At 36.4% G+C, this 24,677-nt stretch overlaps 3 protein-coding genes across 3 annotated transcripts; 2 read left to right on the top strand and 1 right to left on the bottom strand.

The window, feature by feature from the left end:
* Positions 1 to 8,248: 8,248 nt before the first annotated feature.
* GCK72_022550 (uncharacterized protein) lies at positions 8,249 to 9,844 on the top strand (the record flags this gene model as incomplete). The annotated part of the gene is made up of 3 exons (XM_053734896.1): positions 8,249 to 8,413; positions 9,544 to 9,616; positions 9,669 to 9,844. The coding sequence occupies 3 exons, from the start codon at positions 8,249 to 8,251 to the stop codon at positions 9,842 to 9,844; spliced, it is 414 nt and encodes a 137-aa protein (XP_053578462.1).
* Positions 9,845 to 12,941: 3,097 nt separating this feature from the next.
* Positions 12,942 to 13,640, bottom strand: GCK72_022549 (uncharacterized protein; the record flags this gene model as incomplete). Its single annotated transcript, XM_003096637.2, has 2 exons — positions 12,942 to 13,197; positions 13,450 to 13,640. The coding sequence occupies 2 exons, from the start codon at positions 13,638 to 13,640 to the stop codon at positions 12,942 to 12,944; spliced, it is 447 nt and encodes a 148-aa protein (XP_003096685.2).
* A 2,500-nt stretch (positions 13,641 to 16,140) lies between these two features.
* GCK72_022548 (uncharacterized protein) lies at positions 16,141 to 16,937 on the top strand (the record flags this gene model as incomplete). Its single annotated transcript, XM_003096618.2, has 4 exons — positions 16,141 to 16,343; positions 16,394 to 16,502; positions 16,553 to 16,653; positions 16,715 to 16,937. The coding sequence occupies 4 exons, from the start codon at positions 16,141 to 16,143 to the stop codon at positions 16,935 to 16,937; spliced, it is 636 nt and encodes a 211-aa protein (XP_003096666.2).
* Positions 16,938 to 24,677: the final 7,740 nt, after the last annotated feature.

Below are 24,677 nucleotides of genomic sequence, written 5' to 3'. Positions count from 1 at the left end.
ATATTGTTACGGCAAACCCAATTCATGTTTCCCTTATCATATTAGTAGCATTATGTTTACACGATAAGAGCAGAGCAACCAATTTTTGCCCGTCTTCCCCTTTTATTACTTTTCGACAACTCATTCTTTCGTCTCCCTATCTTCTTTTCCCCCTTTCTCATCTCTTTTTTGCCTGAAGAAAAGGAGTAGAGACGAGGCACCGAAGAGGACATCTGCCCGTCCTCTCCGTGTTCTTCTCTATACGAAGAGAACCCCCCTCTCCTCCATTCGAGTAGATATCCATCTTTTGCAACAGATGTCAATCGTTGTTGGATCATGGTAAATTAAGAGACGCAGAGAGAATCGCCCCCTTTTCCGAGAAGAGAAGAAGGGAGAGAGAGGCTGCACCGATGTCCACAACCCACTCTTTTCTCTCTTCTACGCGTCGATTTAATGCAAGGAAGAAATAAGAAGGGAGGGTGGTTATATTTTTCTTCGCTGGAGTTCACCCATTAATACTTGCAGAATAGAGAGATTGTGATTTCATTTTTTAAATATTTTGTGTTTCAGACTATACTTTCAATTTTTATTTCATCACAACGCCGTAAAAAAACTATTTTCGACTTTGTTTGAGCCTTGGAATTCATTTGATGCCTATAAAATGAAAAAAAGTAAGTTATTTGAAAAAACTATCATCTAAACGCTTTAAAAAACGTTGAAACGCTCTTTAACATTAAAAAATAAGAAAATGTAAAGAGTGTGCGACATTTTTGCAAAAATCGCGTGCGCTGGTTGCATCGTCTTGCCCCGCCCTTTTCTGTGTAACCTAGCTGCCTAAAACCCGTTAAAATCGAAATAATTACGTTGATTTATTATTTTTTTGGTGCTGAAACATGAACAAAAAATAAATTATGGTATGAATACTACGAAGCACCGGTTTTGGTGTGGAAAAATGAACATTTTTTGAAGAAAGATTTTTTTAAATAAAAATATAATCCATAAATTTCAATAAAAACATTTTCAATTATTACAGGTTCGATATGTCAAAATACAAGATTTTGTATGGTTCAGCCAAGAAATAATAAAATAGGAATACATCTATTTACTGCCTGCAATACCGATTGAGTTTGAATTTATGTTTGGAACAAGCCAGCAAATCTGGAATCATGCAAAGTGAGTTTTTTACATTTCAAAAATTACAGAGCGCCTTTGGAAACCGTATGCTAGACATATATCTAATTATATGTTAGTGATGACCTTTAGTCTGGTCGTTACCTTCCCCTTAGCCTGAATTTCTCTTTTCAATTGAAATCAGACTCAAAAACTGTATGTTGCTATCATCAGAAGAAAATTTCCAAATCATAAAGAGACACCAAAAGACTTTTCACCAATTCTCTTGGAATTTTTGTTGATTTTTGAACAGTTTCGATGGTTTCGTCCAATTTTTAAGCACTACTGTTCGAAAGAGCGACGAAACCGACGAGCAAAATAAGTTCGTGAATTTTAATAGCAGGAAATTGTGCAAAAATGAGTTTTAACAATGCCCGATGTATTCAATTTCTTTTAAATGAGTTGAGAGTGTTTCCCACACCACTTTATTTCGGAAAAAGTGTAGATGGCCCTCCAGATAGATCTGAACTTACTGCAAAAACGAAAGATTTTATGAAACTTTCTGATTGTCGGAAAGGCGTTAGGAATACGTCTGATCGATATTAAGCTTCAAAACCGCGTCCACGTCATCTCAGCTATTTCCAAACTTTAAAAATTGGAAACGCGTCGAAAGTGCGCCAGATATTTTCAAAGTTTATCAGAAATTGTGCCCCAGGGACCCCGGATAGCACGAGAATTTCTTAAAATACTTCAGAAATTCCACGGAATGCTCTCCAAACGCAAATAAGTATCATAGGTGCGCTAGTAGCTCTAAACCTCGCTATGAAATGCGTCGCAGGCACGCCAGATTTGTTTGAATTTCACAAAGCGCGCTAAAGCTCCCAAGAGAATCAGACGATAGTACAATATCGACGAAAATTTGATAAAAATCACCAAAATTCTTATAGTTTCCACCAATTATTAGCGATTTTCAATCAATATTTCTGGTTTTAAAAATTTAAAATTCCGATTAAAATTTCAATTCCCACCACCTGGAAAAATACTTCATGATTGGGGAAAATCTTTTTTTTAATGAAAAAACTAAACGAAAAATTCTGAAAGTCTCTTTGTCACCCTGAAAAACTTTTAATAAAAACCTCTATTCAAACTCCCTCGACTTTATTGCGGTCGTGGCCTCCTGGCCGAAAAAACTCTTGGCGTGTACTTCTCTCGGACAAATAAGAAATTTTTGTTTTTCATGTTTTTTCGGTCAAAAAAGACGGTATTGAAAAGAATTTTAGAGTTCTTCAAGTAGAACCAATGTCAAAAGTTTGAAAATTGAGTGGAACATTAAAAAATTCAAGAAAAAAGTTTTCTAGCAAACAAATAAGCTAAACATCGATGTTTTCTTTCGATTTTCCTATTCCATGATCGATTTTCTCGCTCCACTCTCAATATCAGGTATTTTAGGCGGTTTTTGCGCTAAAAAATTTGCTTTTCTCAATAAGCTATGAAAAAACCTCAATAACATGATTTTGAGGGTAAAAACTTGATTTTTTCGATTCTCAGCTCTAAAATCTCATTTTTGAGGAAAAACTTATAAATTGTCTGAAAAGAAACGTAATTTTTCATTTTTCAGTCCTTGCTTCCCACATCGCTACCATCGACATGAATTCCGGCGCGGCGGGCAAAGATCGGATGACGAAAGCAATGGCGACAGCAGAATCGAAGCATCTGGAGGAGACAAGATAAAATCAATAAGGCAAACTCACAGAGGGAGATATTGAAGATCAGATTGCCCGCGAATACCTCATGTCGTATTTGAAGGATTTGGAGAGAAGCCGACCGGATTTTTGAGCGAATTTAGCATCAAAACCGGCCGAAAATTAGGATTTTTCACTGAGGTTAGGAATATAATGAATATGGAGCAGAAATTAGCAAAATTTGTGATTTTGGAGTGATTGTTCCAGCTTACTTATCGAAATTGAGACTTTTGGGTCGTTTTTCATACTAAAATGTCGTTTTCAGCTCATCCTACCCAAACCGTCAACTAACTGGACTATCATCGAGTGGACCATCGTCATCACCGTTAAAAAAAAAATAAGAAGAAGGACCTGTCAACAAGAGATTTACATGTTTTCAAAAGAATTTGAGAAATATTCTCGAAAAATCAATAATTTTTGGATGTTTTCGAGCAAACATTGGTCAGGATAGATCTGAAATTCCTTGTAGGCCGTATTTGACGATTTTCAATCATTTTGAGCTGTTTTAGACAATTTTTTTAAATCTATAATAATCCATTTTTCTCTGCTTTTACTAATAATTCTTTCAGATACAGGGATGATATCACCATCGCGAGGATTAGCACCACTACTTCCACCACCGATCAGTCCACTTGCCTCTCCTCGTCTGAATCTGTAGTCAACGTCATCTGAAATAATGGAGGAAATCACGTCGACTACAGCTCGAATGACAAGTATCGAGAGGAGTATGTGCATAACAATGCGGTAGGTGTGGAAATTTATAGAAAATTAAGGATTTTGACTCAAAAATCGCTGAAAACAAAATTTTTGAGGTGAAAATAAAGCTACTGCTTAAAATGCTCAGGAATAAGTTTCTCGGTCAAAAACGCGTCAAAGGCACCCCATCCACTCATTTTTCAGTTCAAAAGCGCGCCGCAAGAACACCAGACACCAGACTTGCAAAATATAGGCCCGGCCCGGTCATATAAGCTTGTGTTTTATCAATATGTAAAAACATAGTCGAAAAATCGACTTTTTTGCAAAAAAAAAATCGAAAAACATATTAAAAAATGTCAAATTTTAAATTTTGCAGACACCCATTTTTAGCAGCCGAAAACACGTCAAAGGCACTCCAGATAATCATGTTAATGGGAAAAACGCGCCGAAGGTACACCAGTTTCTCAACTTTCCGCTACAAACACGCCAAAAAAACCCCATCCATTCTAGGCCACCTTAGGCGTGTTCAAAATCTAGCTGGGGCACCTTCGACGCGTTTTCTTTGTCGAAAAGTTTGATTTGGGGCAAAAATGACTGAAATTAGATTTTAGATCGTTTTTTCTGCATTTTTGCTATAAAATAATCGATTTTCTTGCAGTTGGAATTTGAACTCGCGGATAGTCTGGCGCGCCAAAGAAATGGTCGGCGATGGAGCCTGTATGTCGCCGAACAAATCTACAAAGATTAGGAGATGCATCTACGGACACAGCTTGTCGAAGTCTTTCAGTATAGGTAAGGATTTGGAAATTGAAGAAAATTGAGCAAAATTGACCCAAAAACCTTGAAAAATCGTTGAAATTAACGGTGTTTGACCAGAAAGTCAAGCTTTAGCTATAAAACACTTGAAAAATAAGATTTTTAGGATTGAAAACCGATAAAACCTTAATTTTCAATCTTAAAAACGAGCTTCGACCACAAACTCGAAAACTATCTTCCCATGGCCTAACTTTTCCATTTGGTGGCCTACAAATTCAGTTCTTTCAAAAAACTAGTCCTTGAACTCGATTTTGACAATTTTCTTCCATTTTGAACTAAAAAAATGAAAAAAACCTCCGCGGACTCACTTTCCACCTGGTGGCCTAGGTAGTCGAATTTTTGGAAAACTAGTTCCCAAAGGGGTTTTTATTGGTTTCGGTGGTTTTTTGACTTTTTGTTAATTCTGAACTAATTTGAGCCGCTTTTTAATGAAAAATGTTGAAATGTCAGTCAAAAATCACCAATAATTTCAAAATTTGGACAAAACTAACCCATAGCCTCAGTTTGGTGGCATAGGAATCCAATTTTTCAAGAAAACTAGTCCCCGATTTGATTGAGAAAGTTTTGGCCGATTCTTTGAGCAAAAATCGCCAAAAATGACTTTGTGGCCTAACTTTCTACATGGTGGCCTAGAATCCCAAACTTCTGAAAAACTAGTCCCCTAGTGGTTTTTCATTGTTTTAATGATTTTTAGCAATGAAACAATGATTTTTAGTAATACTTGTTATGTGAACAAGCTCTAGTTGCTACAGGGTGTTTGAAATAACGATGTCTTCATTCTCCAGTCTCTCTCGGGAGACATTCAATGATGCAAATAGTGTTCAAATATCAGTATGAAAACGGTTTTTGAGAAGAACCTGATTGATTGAGATAAGATAAGCATTTTTTGAATTTCAAAGTCTTGATTTTTAAAAATTCATCTTTGAAGCCTTCATTTGTATAAATTTCGATACAATTTTTATTGCATTTGTAGTGGAAACAATCTATGTGTAGCAGCTTTTCATTGATGATTTCCCGGATGGTGGTACACGTCTTACGGAGGCGAAGTCTAAAATTTTCGTGTTGTTTCAAGAACTGTAACAAAATATCTTCGAATGTTTCTCCATTTTCCTCACATTGTATCAATATCCAAGTATTTTCCAACAAAGTCTAGTACATTAAGAACCTGTGCCTTTGTCACTTCTGGCTTCTGCTCCTTGACAAACACCTCCTCGATTTCATCGAAATTCTCCGTTATCGACTTTTTTTAAACAATCGGCGACTTGATCCTGATCCATCACTTCCACTCCGGTCATTTCGATAAGTTTTTGATGGGCAACGATTTGAAGTTCTACAATAGGAAAATAGAATTAGATGTGGGTTTTTGAGGAGTCGGACAGGCCATCGAGTTGTCTGAAAACGGAATTAGAGATAATTACATGGTTGACAATATAGTGATTATTCAAAAATAATATTCATTCGCTCTCTAACCAGCAATAGCCGTGTTTTTGTATAACAAGTGCTAATCGTGAGGTTTTGACACTTTTTTTTGTTGAAAAATCGGTTAAAATCAACTCACTCGAATATCACAATCCCGTTCATTCAGTGATCTATTTCATTAGCAGATGGTTGTAGTTGTGGAGCTGTCACTGATATTTGCAACAATTATCAAAACTCTGAAACGGAAATGAATTGATTTTCTACGGTTTTAAATGGAAAACGTCGGAAATGATTATTAAAAAAAACCGCGGAAACTGTTATAAACCAAGGAAGTAGCTAAGAAAAAAAAACGAAGAGTAGAGAATTGTGCATTCACCATCGCAACGCACAGAACACCACATCTGACGACATCTTTTTCGACGTGCTCACATTTCTTGGCAGCGTGCCAATTGTGTCTGCTTGTCTCAGACTCTCCTAAGCAAAAAGGCGGACATCTGCCAGTCCTCTCCGTGTTCTTCTCTATACGAAGAGTGTCCCCTTTCTTCCATTCGTCTAAATATCCATCTTTTGCATCAGATATCGGTTGTTGTTGGAGCATGGTGAATTAAGAGACACAGACAAAGCCTTCCCCTCTTCCCAATTTTCAACACCCTTTTAGCATAGTCCGCCTAAAAGATAGACTGAATAAAGAGACGCAGACATTAAAGAGAGAAGATAAAAACGGGGGGGAAGCGACAGCACCTGTCTTCTCAACCGCCTTTTTTCTTCCTTTTACGTCAATTTATTGCAAGAAGCAAAAGAGAAAGAAGGGGTGGTTATGTTTTCTCGTTGCAATTCACCGATAAATATTTGAACATCATGAAGAAACAATGAAAAAATATCCAAAAATCATCTGGAACAACATGATTTTCGACATTTAGAATCATTTTGATGACAGCAATATACACGAGTGAGTGAGTTATTTCAGAAAACTATTATCTAAACGCTTTAAAAAACGTTTAAAAAATTCTTTTTGACTATAAAAATAGAATTTGCCAAGAGTGTGCGGCATGTTTGCAAAAATAGAACTCTTCTGTATCATCTTAGTTACCAAAATGCCATCAAAATCAAAATAATTATACCAATATTAGATCTTTTTGGTACTAAACCACCAAAACCGATGAAAACCACTCGAGGAGTAGTTTTCCGAAAATACGATTTTATAGGCCACCTGGTGGAAAGTTAGGCCACGGCCATTTTTTGCACTTTTTCACTTCATAATGTAAGAGAATTGTCAAAATCAGGTTCAAGAGCTAGATTTCGAAAAGAATTGAGTTTCTAGGCAACCCATTGGAAAAGTTAGTCCTTGGGAATATTTAGACGGTTTTTGATCATTTTTGAGGTAAAAAACTTGTTTTCAAGCTCAAAAAGTGTAATTTCCTGAAATAGAGGTTTTAATGTATTTTAATGTACGAAAAACATTTAAGACAGCTTTCCCCATCAAAATCTAACATTTGTACCCCTAAAACTTTATTCCAGCCACCGGAACAAAGGCAATTGTGGATGCAGCAAACCTCTATCTTCCGACAGAAGATCAAGGTAAAAACTACGAATTTGAAAATGCAAAATCAACGGCCGCACCTCAACACGAAGAGAAGGAAGTCAAGCGGAAATGGAGAGGCATAGACAGAAGCCACTCAAAAACAACAGAAGCAGAAGAATTTCGCGAGAATACAATGGTCAATGCAAAAAGGTTGAAAAGATTGAAGAAAGTGAATATTACGGATAGAGTCAGAACGGATCGCCGACCGGCGACAAGCGGAGTACTGTAGTCTCGTTTATGGGCACTGATGGTGAGAAGGACCCATTTACATTATGGATCTCTTTTCGCGATAGACAACACAAAGACTACTCTGAAGACTCCCAGGCTTCGCTCAAAATGCGTCAAAACTGAAAACCAGCCTTTTTGAATACGGAGAAAACGGCGAGCAAGATGCTTTGGTGTGTTTTAAAAGTCTAAATGGAGAGGAATTGTGAAAAATCGCACTAAGGAAGAACCACATACATCTAAAACACAAAATATGCTTCGAAGGCGTTTCCCATAGGGAAAACAGGCTAAAAAATCTTAAACTGCTTTAATAACAAGAAAAGTGTCTCAAAAATCTTTCAATATCCCGGTAATGCGGTAAAACTACGCTTATTTGCTTCAGAATTGTCAAATCACGTCCAAAGCGCTTCAGATAGTTCTACAGTGCGAAAAAATCATCAAAGGCGCGCTTGATGAATTGAAATTCATTTAGAAATGCGTCATCGGCTTACCAAATAATACTACAACTACTCTAAACGCCTTAAATGACTGCCCAAGTCCCTCAAAATACCTAAACGCGTTAAAAGCGCTCCAGATTGCTCTAGAATTTACCAAAAATTGCCAGATATCACAGAAACTGCTCTAAATGCATTAGAGATTTTCCAGACCGCTCTCCAAATGTCAAACTTTTTCAGCAACAATGCACGCACAATACGCTACTTCTACAGCAACCAAATTCAACCGCTCAAGTCTTCATCTCAGCGCCACTTCTAACAATGGCAGACCCCTTATGGAATTTTCAAACGAACAGTCAGTCACCTGGCTCACAGCTATCACGACAAAGTGGAATGAACCGAATGATATCGTAAGTTTTTGTAGTCTAATTGTCTAAAAAATCGTTCATTAAACGCGTCAAAACAGAGCATAAAGGATTAATTCACGAATACCGCGTCGAAATCGTGTTATATAGCTTTTGAAGTCAAAAAGTGCGTCAAAACATCTAAAACAGAGTTACAAAAACAGAAAAATGTCTTTGAAAGCTTTGAAATTGTTGGAAGCGCTTCAACCACTTGACTGATCGCTTCAGAACTGTCAGTACGCGCCAGATACCAAAAAATTTACTCTACGAGCGCCAAAGACTTTTCAAACCGTTTTCCACACAAAAACGCGACAAAGGTGCACCAGTTAGCTTTGAGTTTCACTAGAAAACGCGCGGAACGTGCACTAGTTAGAAAGAAGTTCACCAAAATGAGTCAAAAATGCGCCAGAAAGCGATTCCTTGGAATAATTAGGCAGTTTGGGTTTTTTTCTAGTTTCCATCAATTACCCTCCAGTGGCCAATGCTCCAGGGGGTACAATGCTCAAGGGGACAAAGGGGACATTTACTCTTGGGGGTACATAGTTGATGCTCAAAGGGACAAAGTCTCAGAGGGACACATGCTCAAAGGGACACTAAGTTGTTGGATTGGAGGGGGCCCCAAGTTATACTCAAGGGGACAATGAAAAATTCTCAAGGGGACAACAGTTTATACTCAAGGGGACAACAGTTTATACTCAAGGGGACAACAGTTTATACTCAATGGGACAACAGTTTATACTCAAGGGGACAACAGTTTATACTCAAGGGGACAACAGTTTGTAGTCAAATAGATAATGAGAATGCTGGAAGAGAGAGAAAAGAACTTACTAGAATAGTTATTATTTATCGATGAGGGAACACTAGCATCTCTTTTCAATCATTGAGAGATGTATCATTACGTCTTTTGTTTGACATGAGAGTGGAGAATGAAATGACTTTAGTGTCACAATTATTTGTCGAAATAATCGATTTCGAACTATTCATTATTGTTTTTACGTTTTTCTTTTTTTGTTTCGTTCCGAATCTTCGCAGAAATGGTTCGATGATTCAAGTAGAAGATTTCACTCGTGGAACCGGAACCGGAGGAGAGTCGATCTACTAAGGGAGGTTCTCAGATGATCGGAAAATCTATCCAGGTAAGAATTGTGACGACCTCCGAAACTAAGAAAAGTAAAAGTCGTCGTTTCAATCAGGAACGAGTTGTTACTGGTGTCTTTCTTTAGCTTTGGCTGGTTAATATTGAAAATTTCTCATTTTTCAGCCTTGGCTCATACAAGATGGCTGATACTGTCCGTGGAATCTGGCAATCCACACCCAGAGAGTCTCGTTGACCTTCATGAGCAATTCGGAAGAGCCAACATCTGCCGTGCCGCCCTTGCTAGCTACGATGGAATGTACTTCTTTTTCAACTGGAACCGGAAAGAACAGAAAGGCTGAAATCGCTCGTCTGAGAGAAACGCAGTTAAGGTCATCGCTGCACCAATTCACCACTAATTCAATCGTTCTCCTAGATTTGTTTTAATTTTTTCGGGCAATAGTTTTTGTCCAAAACTGTCGGTTTATGTAATTCTGAATAAACTATCTAGTAAATTTTAAATCTATTGTTAATCTCATACTTTTATAATAATCTTTATTGCTTCTCATAATTTTACAGATCACTTCAGGAAACGTTTTGTTTTTCTTTACCAACCCAAAAACTCTCGATTGTGTGATAGTCACTTTCTGGAGTTTTCAGCATTGAAATTCAAGTTTTTGTAAAAAAAATGTAACGTTTGTGTGCCAGTACGTTGAAAGTCTTCATGATAGACGGCGACAGTTGCGATTTCTGTTCGTTTTCAGTTGAATTGAAATTTCATCTAGATAAACCAAAACTTCAGAAAACCATCAGACAGTTTACTCCATTGCTTTATTTCGATACTTCCGTAGCTCACAATAGTGGACAAATCATACAGTATTGTTCAACAAATGAGCAAAATCTCATTATAATGTACTGTAATTAGATAAGAATTGGAAAAGGAAAACGTTAAAATAATAATGAATAGTTCAAAATCGATTATTTCGACGAATAATTGTGACACTAAAGTCATCACGTTCTCCACTCTCCGATAGCAGACGTAATGATACACCTTTCAATGATTGAAAAAAAGATGCTAGTGTTGATAAATAATAACTATTCTAGTAAGTTCTTTTCTCTCTCTTCCAGCATTCTCATTATCTATTTGACTACAAACTGTTGTCCCCTTGAGTATAAACTGTTGTCCCATTGAGTATAAACTGTTGTCCCCTTGAGTATAAACTGTTGTCCCATTGAGTATAAACTGTTGTCCCATTGAGTATAAACTGTTGTCCCCTTGAGTATAAACTGTTGTCCCCTTGAGTATAAACTGTTGTCCCCTTGAGTATAAACTGTTGTCCCCTTGAGAATTTTTCATTGTCCCCTTGAGTATAACTTGGGGCCCCCTCCAATCCAACAACTTAGTGTCCCTTTGAGCATGTGTCCCTCTGAGACTTTGTCCCTTTGAGCATCAACTATGTACCCCCAAGAGTAAATGTCCCCTTTGTCCCCTTGAGCATTGTACCCCCTGGAGCATAGACCCCCTCCGGTAAACTTTCTCATTCTCAGACATCCAACTTCATGGTATCATCCGGTAGTGGATAAGAAGAAAACATTAAAAGGACATAAAATGATTCATGAAACTAACAATGTTGGCGTGAAGAAGCAGTTCGGGATGGTTGCTTATACTCACAACAGCTCATTTAAAATACTGAAAATTATCACATTCGGCACAGCGAAGAAATGAGCAATGTGATACCTTCATGATATTTGGCGTCCATCGTTCCCAAAACCTTGCCGTGCATTCTGGATCATGATGATTCGTCTGAAGCAATTATTCTTCTTTGATCGAACGGGTAAGTTTCTCTTAATGACTGTTAGCTAAGTGTTCAGTCAAATCGCTTTTCTGTGTACCGTAGTTACACCGATTAACTGACCATTCAGCTTGATGTCTGGAGATATTTTATTATTTTTCACATCGATTTTTAGATATTTTAAATAAATCCTGTCAGCTACAAAAATAAAGCACTACTTTTAATCTGTATGATCCATCGAAAATTTACTTGCTGAGGCGATTTGTGATACCGTGAACCCCTCTCTAAGTGGGACACCAACTGGAACGACCAAAGTTGTTAGAATTACAGTAATTACTGTAAATTTTGCCAGAGAAGGAGTTTTGTTCCGAGATCAAGAAAAGTTGTGATCTGATCACCATGCATTTGAAAATTTTCGTCCCGTCTTTGTTATTTTTTTCTTAGCTTTTTCCAGATAAATTTGTCTTTATGTGACAAGAAGGCTGGGTGGCATCATTTTTCTATTTTTTTTCCAAAACATCGGATACTGAATGTGGCTATCCGTTTTGTTGGAATCGTTAGTTTCAGCTAAACTTTCATTGAATCTTTTTATACTCTTCGATTGCTATCTATTTCGCCTATGTGATTGATCTATTCGATTGATATCTATTTCGTCGTGATTTTTTAACTTTCCATTTTGATTTTCGAATATAGTCATATCTGATATTCTTTGTTTCCTCAAATCTCGCTCCCTGTAAAATTTTTTCTTTCATTTCGTTTCAAAAAAATTATGTTCTATCTTTTTCTCGTCTCAAAAACGTTCAAAGCATTTGTGTCTTCTAATCTTTTATTTTAGCCTCACTTGAAAAAAAAGGAATACATATTTTTGAGAAAGCGATTTTTTTTCTTCAGTTTCGTTTCGCTATTGAAAAAAGAGAAAAAAAGAACGATTTTGAGAAAGCGAATTTTTGAGAAAGCGAATCCAAAACCCCCAAAACTACTGTAGTGTATTAAAAGAAGAAGAGAAATCAAATAACCAACAAATTGAATAAAAGGGCACAAGGAATCGAATTTCCGTTCAAAAAAAAAATAAATAGAAGAAAATAAAGTTTCTTCAAAAACGAATGCGTCCCCTTTCTTCAAAAAATAGTGTTGTGTATTCGGAGTGCAAAAGATAAACTGAACTAGGGAGAAAATGTAATGTGAAAAGCCGAAGGACGGCGAGGCCAAGTTTGAACATTGCTCACAGGGAAAAATAAGAAAAAACTTTTTGAAATTTAATTACTCGGAAAGGAAACAATGTTCTTCAAAGTTTCGTTCTCTTTTTCGAAAAGTCTCAACTTCAGAGTTTTTCAAGTAATAAAGCTAAAGTTTATGTTCAGTATGGTACATCTCAGAAATCACGTCTGATTTTCTTCAACATTCAGTAACTGACAACATTCTTTTCTGTTTCGCATTGTTTGATTGCGAAGGACCATGGGACTGATGAAAATATTTTTTTTTTGATAATAAGCAACAAAAGTATTTATTTCCAACTTGAAAAATGAAGAATGCAATAGAAAAAAAAATCAAAATTGATCGAGTAAAATCAAGTCATCTAAATTGTTTGAAAAAAGCACATGAATAGAAGCCATCTAGAATATTTGTATATCAATGAGCGGGTACAGAAAAGTGATCGGAACCATTTCTAATCCGAAGTATCAGCTGGGCGGAATTGATTGCCGAATTTCTTGATCTGGTAGGCAGTTCGCTCCTTCCAGGCTTCCTCATCAGTCTTCTTTACGAAAAGGTAATTTTTCAACGATTTGGTTCCATTTTTTCCATTAAGCCAATCATTGGTGTCTACATCAACGAAGTGACTATGATAGCCATTTACCCATTGGGTTGTGTTTGTCGCAGCGGCAGATCCGGAGAGCTCGAACTGGAAGTCGACGAACGTGAGTCTGTAAAAACATAGTCAACTGGTAAATTTATCAGAAGAATTGCGTTGATTTGTATTGCCTTCAATAGATGAATTTGACAATAAAAACAGCTATGCTTTGAAAAAACTTAGATTTTATGAAAAGACCACAAGACACGCTATCAGTTCCAGTACAACTCATTTTGAGGGGATCTTCAGATTAGCCCTTAATCTCTCATTCGTATTTTTCCAATTGTGAAATTCATTCTATGAATATCAACAAAAAAAAACTTACACAAGATTAGTGTTCCATTTTGATAGTTGACAATATTCTCGTGGCTTTTCCCATTTCAGATATACGGGCGCCCAAAAGATGGCGACTCCAACACACACTGAAGGATTTAGGAGATGATATATCAATTCATTGCTTGTCACTGTTCTTTTGTTTCTTCTTTCATTCTTTGAGAACGTGGTTTTGGATGCCATATGTTTTTTTTATTAGTTTCCTAAACCTATTTTCTCGGAAGTACTTAGAACAGCACAAACAAATGACGTTCTTCTAGCCATAGTTTTTATTGGTTTCTTGGAATATTTTAAAAATGTGCTGCGTCGTGTCCGTTTGTTTTAAGTTTTATTACACGCATACACTCTAAATACACAACACTATTTTTGAAGGAAGGACGCATCCGTTTTCAACGAAACGTCTTTTAAAAGTTTTTGAAAAAGCGTATGCGTCTGAATCCCCAAAAAACTGCAGTGAAAAAAGGAGAGAAACCAAATAACCAAAAAATTGGAGAGAAGTGCTTGAGGAAGCAAGCTTCCGTAAAAAAATGAGAGATGAAGAAAACCTTTTTCGAAAACGAATGCGTCCGATTCTTTCAAAAAATAGTATTGTTTATTTGGAGTGCAAAAAGATGAAGAAAGTATAATGTGAGGAGGAGAAGAGCCAAGGCCAGTTTTAAACACTTTTAGCAGGGAAAAAATGAGAAAGCCGACTAATTTTTGGGAAATCTCGTCACTCGGAAAAAAAACAAGGTTATAAAAAACTTCGGTGTATCTTCTTCTGCAAAAAGACTCAACTTAATTTGGTTTTGAATTTCTCATCAGTTTTTTCATTAGTTCTTTTTTATTTTTCTTTTTGGAGTAGTGAACCTTCCCAAAGTAAAAATTTGAGCATTTTTTTCCTATCCGTTCTTTAGATTTCATTCGGAAGTTCAATTTCGTACTGCGTCCATGTTTTATGCATAGAGATCCTATTTCCACGAAGTTTTTATTCGTTTTTTTCCATTCGTTCGCAATAGCTGTCCATGTTTTTTCATATCCTTTCTAAATAGCTCTCCATCACCAAAATTCGTTTTAGAAACTCCATTCAAAAAAGGGGTGAATTCCTGGTTCAAAAAGTTTCCAATTCATCTTTTTGAAAGAATAGAAAGGAATATGTAACGGTTAACATCAGATAACAAAATTTAAAACAAGAACAACAACCTTCTGAATAGCTGTACTCAAAGAGCCTTTCGAAATTATAAAAGAAAAAACTTTCTGAAAGCGTTCCCCTTTGCAGAAAAAGTATTCGACTCTCACATATTTTTTCCTATCTCTTCAAAAAGCTGAATGAGAATCTTTTTGAATAAGAAATGCATCCACCTTTTCGAATGGAGTCTCTCAAAAAAGACTGGTGATGGACAGCTACTCCAAAGGAATCGAAAAAATGCGGCCTCGTTAAAAATGGAGCACTTGTCCATGCATTAAACATGAGTGCTCTGCGAAAAAGGAATTTCTTTTTTTAATGGTTATGTTTCTGGGCAGCTATTCCGAAGGGAAATTAAAAAAGTCGTCGATAACTTCTGCGAACGAATGAAAAACGGATAGAAAAAAACCTCATAGGAGTACATGTATATGCATAAAACATGAGCGCTATACGAATTGGAGTGTCCGAACGAGATCAAATAGACGGATAGGGAAAAGAATGATTTTTCGTAGAGTTCGTTTCTACAAAAAGAAAAATAGCAGAGTACTGATGAGAAAACTGAAAAATAATGAAAGTTTTGATAAGGGAAAAAGTTTCAAATGTGAGAAGCAAATACCAGGTGAAACAGTGAAAACTAATAAACAAATTTAAAACCTTTTTTACACAGAATTCTGAAAACAAAAAGGTGAAATAAATCATTTTTTCGTAATTCATAGTTTTTATCGTTTAACGCAAAAACAGAAAAAAACAGAAGTAATTTACTAATTACCATATCTGCTGGCTTAAAAATTGTGATATTTCAAAAAGTGTCCCGTTTTCAATGATTACCACCAAACATAAACTATTTGTGAAATCAATAGAGCTTAACAAAACTTCATAAAAACTAATTCAAAAACGGCTTTGTTTTCAAACCGAAACAATCCACAGGTGGTTTGAGTGATTTCCTTGTATTCAAGTTGCTAGAACACGCAATCCAAAAAAATGTCAACTACAAAAAATTCTTAGAGTCAGTCAAGAGCTATTGCCATGGTATTAAACAATTTTGCTGCACTCGGTTGAAAAGACAAACTTTGAAAGTGTGTCTCGGTGTCAATAATTATTCTCCTATTTAATTTTCATTTGGTCTATACAGATCAAGAGTAGCACTTCATTTTCGAAGTAGACCATTTTTCCATACGAGGACTCTCTGAAAAGTTACAATCTCAGGTTGCCTTCGTTTCTCTTTTTTCTTCATAAAATTTTCGCATTTTTGTCAGCCTTCACAAAGATTTCGCGTGTTCCACCATGTTTTGATGCTCTGAGCGACATCAAAGCCTTCCTACGGTAGCTCCGCCCAGTTTTGTAGGATTGGAAGACTCCGCCTCTGTGGAGCAAGCAGGTTTCATGCTTCATTCAGTCCTCTCTGATGCTTCTGGCTGCTAGGCCGGACAAGTCAAGGAATATCATTTTCTTTTTTTCAAACGTGTTATCCTCCAATACTTTAGTTTCAATACCATAATCAATGAGAAACTTTATAGGATGAAGCTTCAACTTCTTCTTCTTCTTGCTCTTGCTCTTCTGATTGAGCCGGTGCACCCGTACCGTGCCAGAGCCATTGAATCCAACAACCGTGTATTAAAAAAACCAGACGGAGCGCAGAAAGCCGAGTTTTTGGGAAGTCTTAGTTGCCCTCTCAATGTTGTTTGGTGTGTTCAACTTATGTACATAGAAGAAGACATCCAGTAAGACCTACCCTCTGTATTTCACACAAAAAAGGTTACAAATCTTTCAGCATCCACAACGTAGTTAAACATCTTCCATTCGTTTGCTCGAATGGGTCACGTACGCTGACAAACTACGCCTTCTTGGACTACCATGGAACGGATTCTCTTACATTTGATGTGAGTGCCTAATTTAAACACTAATCTTTTGAATTTCTCTCAAATTTTAGGATGCATTTGAGCCAGCAGTTATACTTTGGCATGACTGCTCGAGAAACAATAACACATATCGCTACCACCACAAACATTGGAGACAAGGTCATCATATCAAGTAAGGCAATATAACACATTTAATTCATTTAATTTAATTAAAGCATATAATTCCTTTATAGTTGTTCTTCCTACACCTACAATCTCGATCTCTTCGAGTTGGGAGAAGCCATTGACCTCGACGACGTGTACAACAAGCCGTGGAACGAAAGAAGCAGAAGAAGGACGATTTACGGCAAGACAGTATGGGCCCCACCTGGATTTTACGACATGCCTGCACCATGGGCAGTATCGCCAGCTAAGTTCCCAACGGAAAAATGCCTCAACATGGATTCAAACCAATGACGATAAAAAACCTCTCATTTCTGATGGTTCCCCCTATTTATAATGCTTTCGAAAATGACTGTTCTCTTGAAAACTGTTCCACTCCTGACATTTTTGCTTTACAGAAACTCTGACCCCCCCCCCCCGACTTGACACTTGCTTTCCCTTGACATTTTGCTTTTTTTGCTTCTTTCTTCTGGCTTTACTGCTCCCATTCATGTTGCTGATTTAGCTTGCTGCAAGCTTTTTCATTCTTGCGTATTTTTATTCTGTCTTTGAATAAATTTCGCTTTGTTGATAATTTAGTGATATCTTAATTTACATCGTTTTATATTAAACAGGTGAGTGTACTGAAAATCACTTTACAGAGCATTTGAAGGTTATTTTAGTGAACGACCGTAAGGACTTTCACATATCTTTCCAGTTATCGTAGAAAACAGTAGTTACACAGTCGACTGCATATTTAGAAAAGCAGATGGAACTCCAGATGTGCAACCTCTTTTTGTCTATCGGATAGCTGGAACTACAAAAAATCAACCGCGTTCCTCTGTCTCTCGCACTCTTCACCCATGGGACACCACATAAAACGTGCCACAGTAGTGATGGACACTCAGCTGAGACAAAAAAGGGATCAAGGCCTATGGAGGCCGGGGAACTAAACTCGTTTTGTTCGTTTGAAAACTGCAGTAGTTTTTCTCCATATCTCATAATTGTCCAACTTTTTTTTCGACATGCTCAGAAATGCAATAGCGTCTGCACGTTCTCTTCTATTTCTTATGAATAATTGAAGTGTCGTTCTGAGGCAGCCCTTTTTGTTTATTTTCTTCTACTTCTATCTTATTCGACTGGAGCGGAACTTTTGTTTCTAAATTAGAGTTTCCGTCTTTTCCTTTTGAAAAAAAATCGTTTTGTTTTTGTCAGAAGACGAATGAAAAGACCTACCACAAATCGAAACTTCAATTATTCGAAAGTCCATTTTCTTGGTTGTTTGGTTTTTCTTCTCTTCTCTTACAATTACACTGCAGTTTTTTGATGATTGAGAAGCATTCCATTTCTCAAAAACGTTTTCTTTTTTGAATGTGAGACGGAAATGAAAAAAAGAGGGTCCAAAGGAGGCTACTGTAGTGCATTTAAAGGAGAAGAGAAACCTAATAACCAAGAAATTGAAGAACAGCGCTGGAGGAAGCAAGCTTCCGTTTCAAAAAAAAAGAAAGAAGAAGACTTTTTGAAAACGAATGCGTCCCCTTCCTTCAAAATTGGTTTGTGTGTTTGGAGTGAAAAAAACTGAACTAGTGAGCAAATGTAATGTGATGAGAAGAGCCAAAGAACAGCAAAGCCTGTTTCGAGCATTGTTCGAAGGGAATAAATAAGAACACCGACGTTTTTTTTTAAATTACGTCTGATTTTTTCAACATTTTCAAGCAAAAGTTGCTTATTACTGTTTGAAATCATGTTCACAAAACAATGAATGAAGTAACCAGAGAAAAGTTGAAAACATTGAATTGATACAGAAAGCAAAAAAAGTCAATTATTTAGAAAAACGAGAATAACCATCAGTTATGCTAGAGATACAGTACCGCTCTAAAGGTTTTTAACTTGGGAACTGAAGTTTCTGCATCAAAAACATCATTCATGACTAGTTGATGCAATATTACGAGCGATAGCCTCTTTTTCGTTACTTTGCCATTATGCTTATTATTTGATCAAAATTGAACGTAAGGATACGTGGAAAAGCTGAAATTTTTGAAAAAACTGAAATAACTCCCGTAACTTAAAGGCTCGACCTATATTTGAACACCAAGAACGCGATATCTATTGTGAGCTCACGGATAAGCTCTCGGGACTCGCCTGCAACTACAAGGAGTGCTTCGAATGCTGGAAATCTCACTTGACGGAGAAAATCGTCGGAGGAATACAATGCGAAATCGAATGAATGAATTCAAAGTGCAAATTTCTGATTGAGGACGAAAACGTGATGTGTTACATCACGAATTCGACAGTAGTGGCGATGAATGAGAGGTTGACGATCAACAGCTATGTAGCCGTGAACCAATATTTGATAAATTGTATAATATTCATTTATCTTCACTTGTATAATTTGATATTTCTAAATAAACATTTTCGAATTGTCTGATTGATGTGTGAATCTACCTCAGAGCAAGTATGGAATTGGTAAGTCTTGAGCAATATAAATCTGAAACGAACTTTGTTAATTTTTTGAAAGTGGAAGATTACGAACTCACCAAGTACCTGCTCATTCAACACATTTAGAGCGAACTCCGCCCGGTGATTGTTTTGACAGGGAACACGTTTACATTTTTGTTTCATTTTCAGCCAATGAGAGCGATTCGGAATACATCGGAGATTTCAATAAGCAAAGATGAAGTGGTAAACAAAAAGATGATTCCAGAAACAGAGAAGATGATGAAGTTGTGGCATTTCGAGAAATTTTAAATTGTAGTTGTATTCTTCTAATAAATAAATAAAATTTAACATAATATTATAAAAAGTATTTTAGAAGATGGAAAAAGTAATTTTGAAGATAATGCAAAGCAAATTCAATTGTAACAGCTTCGAAACAAGTTTATTCAAAGTCATGGAAAAAAGAGCGGGGTGAGAGAGTTTAATGAGGGGTGAGAGTAAGTTTTGCCACGACCTGAGCGCTGAGATAATGTTATTTGCTTGTTTATCAGCTCTTCCGTTTTGACTAGACTAATCTTACAGATGTACTTTTTCTCATCTGAATGAGAATGCATGTGAGTCTTCCGATCTGGGCAACTTCTGAACTTCTTATCGAATCTTAAATGAGTGCAAGCGTATGACTTCTCACCTGAAGATATGAGCTGAAGAAGAATCCGTTTAATAAAAAAATATTTTATTTTAGAAAAGTATAATAAAATTGACATGTATGAGTTCTCTGATGAATTTTCAGATTTTCTTCAGTCCGAATGCTTTTTCACAGGTATCGCACCAAAACGCTTTCTCGCCAGTGTGAGCAGGTAAGTGGTAAATCAGTTTACATTTCTGCTGAAAACAAGATTATAAATGTTTGATTATTATCAGTCCAATTCACCTTAAACTCTTTGCAACATCTACCTCATTGACATTTTTGTCTTCCTTTATCGTGTTTTTCTCTGACATGGAAGTCAATTCTTTTGGATTCGAGAAGATTTTCTGAAATTCATGTCAGTCTGTGTTCCACAAACATTTCAACGATTGATGCGTAATAGTAGCTAATTTATTGAATTGTTCTCACATTTAATTAGCTACTATCGGTGTTGCTAGGAGAGCTTTTAGTTTCTGTGAAGCCAGATATTGAGGAGTGCTGAAAAATTGTGTTAGAGAATTAGAGAATCAGATATTCTCCTCACTTTGAAGACAAATTATTTGGAATAGCTGGTGGAGCACAGGTGGTGGTGAGCATATGAGTGTAGAAGCTGCTTGGGTGGATAAAAACATGGGGCTGAAATAGAGAATTAATAAAAAAAAACTTGAAGACCAAAATAAAAAACCGAACCTGGACCTCAACTCGAATGAAAGGAATACGGTGCATCCAAGTATTTGACGCGGAAGAAAGTGTCGTGTTGGTTATATATATCCGAATACGCTGAAAATTAGAATTAAAGAATTGAGACTGAAGATGAAATTAGTCGAAAAAAATAGAGTGTTTAATTAACTTATCTTACACAATCCGCAGAAACTCAGAATAATATAACAAGGATTTAGAAAAAATCAAAAGGCAAAGTGGTCGACATCCATACCGGTAGGATATCTCAGAGGCTTTGGCTTCCGTATGGGATCAAACCATTTCTGAAGGAAAGACGTGCGGTATGCAAATACGCTCTAAGTTCCTCTCTTCTTTCTTTTCACTCGTGACCCCTCCACCTCTTCTTAAATAAGTTATACTATGAAGCGTAGAGCATTATAAAAAGAGGGGACTCGATGCACACTCGCCAACGTTTACATCAAAAGCTACACCGCGCTGTCGGAAATCACCAGATGGGTCTTTCTGTGTCGCGCAAGGGATCACTAGTCAAAAAAAAATTATTAAAAACACACGGATTTCAATATTGTCAATTGGAAAGATGGGAAACGTTTCAAACGGAAACATAGAACTATTTATTCTTCCGGAAAAGTGAAAACACGTAGTTTTTATGATCGTTTTTGCTGAGAAAATGATAATAAACCGATGATTTCAAGAACTATAATAGTGTACCCTGCAAAGTTTTCAAATTGAATCCAAATCTGAAAAAAAATTGAAAACCAAAAATTCTAAAAGTTCGAGAAAAACAGAAGTAATAACACACTAGGAGGTCACTCAAAGATTTTAAAAAACCGGATGAAATTGATAATGATAGTGAAAAACTTTTCTAGCAAATGCATAAAAAAGAGCAAAAATAGCCTCTTGTGGATTTACGACGTCCTGTGACTATTTACAATAGTTAGTGCTGATTTACAAAAAACTTGCAGATCAAATTGATGAAAAGGAACCAACAGAATGCTCCTCCTCAAATGTTTTCGTACACAAATCCCAAGTGGTATTCTCAGGAAACGATGGTCCATTTGATGTAAGTGAAGCTTACAAGAGAGCTCCTTTTAGAAAATGTTTGAGATTTTGCTCATTTTCCATTTTTTTCGTATTCGAGCTCCGGAACTAGAAGGGGAAAATTATTTTGTTAACTTTGAAGTCTGATCGGAACTACTTGTGAGCCAATTACAGTACCACTCAAAAGTATTCATTAAGTTTAGCCTTTTCAGTTGAAAACATCCAATTTTGAGAGTGTGTCATATTAAAACTAACTGTCCCACAAAGTAAATTATGTATAAGCCATACAGAACAAAGGTAAAACTCCATTTTTGCAGTTGACAACTTTTTTGTACGGACACTCTCTAGCAAGTTACATATCGACAAAGTAATTTCTCCATCAAATTGACCCATTTCAGTGCAAAATGGTGAGATTTTTGAGGTGTCGTCTTTAAATGACCATAACTCCCTAGGGAGTGTCCGTACAAAAAAGTTGTTACCTACGAAAATTGAGTTTTACTTTTGTTTTATATGATCCATTAAAAGTCTAGTTGATGTGACATATAGTATTACATGACACACTCTCAAAGTTGGACATTTACAACTGAAAAAACCAAAACTTAATATACTTTTGAGTGGTACTGTATCAGCAAATTCTCAATCTTTTCCTAGAAAGAGTTCTTTTGTTAGTCAAACTTGTCTTTCATAACCCTTTTATTTACAGACTAATTATGAACCGGTTCTCAAAATCGGTCATAACTGCTCCATGGAAAACAGCAAGATGACCACCAAGATTTATCTTCCGCAAATAAAAATAAAAAACGGGTATTTTGAACATTTGGAAAACGAAGAACATCACAAAGATTTTAAATTTTTTCAGGGAAGAGAAACAATTTCTGAGAGTCGATCTCATGGAGAACCACCCGGAAATGACTGGAACAACATCGGATTCAAACCTGAAAAAATAATTTTCAAAAACTGACTTGAATGAAATACTTTTTATTCATTAGTTTTTTTTTTCTGAAAATGTTTCCCCTCTTCCCAAAATTGAACATCCACCCTTTTTCTCGTTTTTCACTGTATTTCTGCTAATATTCTCGTTTCTGATCTATTTTTGCTTCACGTTTTTATTTTCGATTTGTAAAACCTTCAATATAAATTTTCACCGAGAAGCTTGTGAATTACGGACCAATATCAGATCCCCACGCCAAATTGTTTTTGTATTCATATTCTTCGCCGCGTCGAGTGTTTTTTTAACAAAGTCATCTATCTTCTTCAACCTCCCCACGTCCATATGCTCCGAGTGACACATAAAAAAGAGAAACTTAGCAGCAGTCACTCGGTCAACTGCCTACACGTCCCTTTCTTTTCTAAAATTTTGCATTTGTTGCCTAAATGATTCTGAGAAGCAACGTTTACAATCTTTCCCCTAATTACATCTGTTTATAAAATTTTATCTTTGGCTTAAGACACTGAGAGTCAACTTCTGTACTTTCGAGCGAAACACTGAATGTAAGAAAACAAAAAAAGTATCTGTTTTATTTTCTTGATTCTATCTTTCTTTCTCCGCATGAGAAACACAATTTCCCCCAATTTTAGGTATATTCCCTATTTCTTCTCCATCATAAACTGAGAGCAAACAATTTTCTAAATCAGTACCCACGTTCGTTCCTCTTTTTTGTATTTCTCAACTTTTGCATATCCCATACTCTCTGTGTCTTCATTCACTCGTACCCTGTCACTGATAGAAAAAAACCTGAAATAGTAAAAACTTCTCTTTTGCCAACTGTTATTTTCAGAGTCATTTATACCTCAGATCAGAATTATCACGAGCTGGGTCATAGTATTTTTCTCGGTCCGACCAGCCTGACCTGCTTGCCCCAATTTCATACAAAAAAACATATTTCGAACCAAAACTTGAATTTTTTTGGAAAAAAGTCTAGAACTGGGCGTTTGGAATTTAAAAAAAAACTGAATTTGTATGGTAATTTATTCTTCTGCTCAAAAATTTCCAAAAAAAGTACTCATTTTTAAAACCGGCCGAACCAAGAGAAAGTTCAGCCCGCTCCGCCACGCCCCGATTTTCACAACCACGTTTCTGATAATAATGGGAAACAATCTCCTCACAGGGACATTTACTCCTTGAGTATCACCTATGGATTTACGCTATTTTGACATTTTCCAACTCTTGTTTCGTTTCCTCTCCGACTTTCCTCCATGTTTCATCTAACGCTTCATTTTTTCACAAAGTACCAGCTGAGCCCTTCTGAATCAAAAACTTGACCCCTCCTTCACATTTTCTGTCATCTATCTTCTTCTACACCAAAACACCACATGTTTTATAAGAAACATCAAATAACAAGGAAACAAGCAAGGTGTTTCTCCGTCGATGGCTGCCAATCCTCCTTGCTCTCCTCTCAACGCCGAGAGGTGTCATCGTTCTTCTATATGATTTCCCTTTGCTATTTGCGGAACGTAATCGTCAAAGAAATAGAATAGACCATAGCGGAGACGCAGACACTTTTGGGACCATCGCACAGCGGGAGGCCTCTCTTCTTTCTCCCTTCTGCTCTCCTTTCAACTATTGGCCGGAATCAATAAAATCCACATTGGTGAATACTTTCTCACTTTTTCAATGAATTATTTCATATTTGCTCCGAATAATAGAATTATAAAACTTGCTATCAATTTTATATTTTACTTTTTCCAGAACTGCCGCTAAAAGTATTTGGAAATTTTCCCGCCAAATCGAAAACGAATTCCCGAAATGACGGACTATATCAATCACAACGAATCCTAATGTTCCCGGAAAATTCTAATGTGTAAGTTTTTTCCCAAACAGTTTATCGTTAATTTTCTAAAAACCTCCATTCGAAAAAGCGCGCATTGGGGAAAAGTGTGCGGCACTTGCAAAAAAACCACGTGCCTGCGTTGCGTTTCCTCTGCCACGCCTCTTTTGAACCTCGTGAGGCGCCATCTTGTTAATATCAAGTGAAAACTATTTAATTATGATGTTTTTGAAAGAAAATAACTGTAAATTCAAAGGTAAGCTGATTTTTCTTGCTAAACACCACGTAAAATCCGCGAAAAAATGATTAAAAACATTATAAGATTTCATAAACCTAATAATCAATACATCAAATTTCAGAAGACGCCAAAACTCCAGGAATCCGGATTTTCATAATCCAGATGTCGATGTACACTTAGTTTCAAATAAGAAAACTGAGCAACATTCG

Source organism: Caenorhabditis remanei, chromosome X (assembly GCF_010183535.1).
Source record: "Caenorhabditis remanei strain PX506 chromosome X, whole genome shotgun sequence".
NCBI lineage: Eukaryota > Metazoa > Nematoda > Chromadorea > Rhabditida > Rhabditidae > Caenorhabditis > Caenorhabditis remanei.
This window is presented reverse-complemented; position numbering and strand designations above follow the sequence as displayed.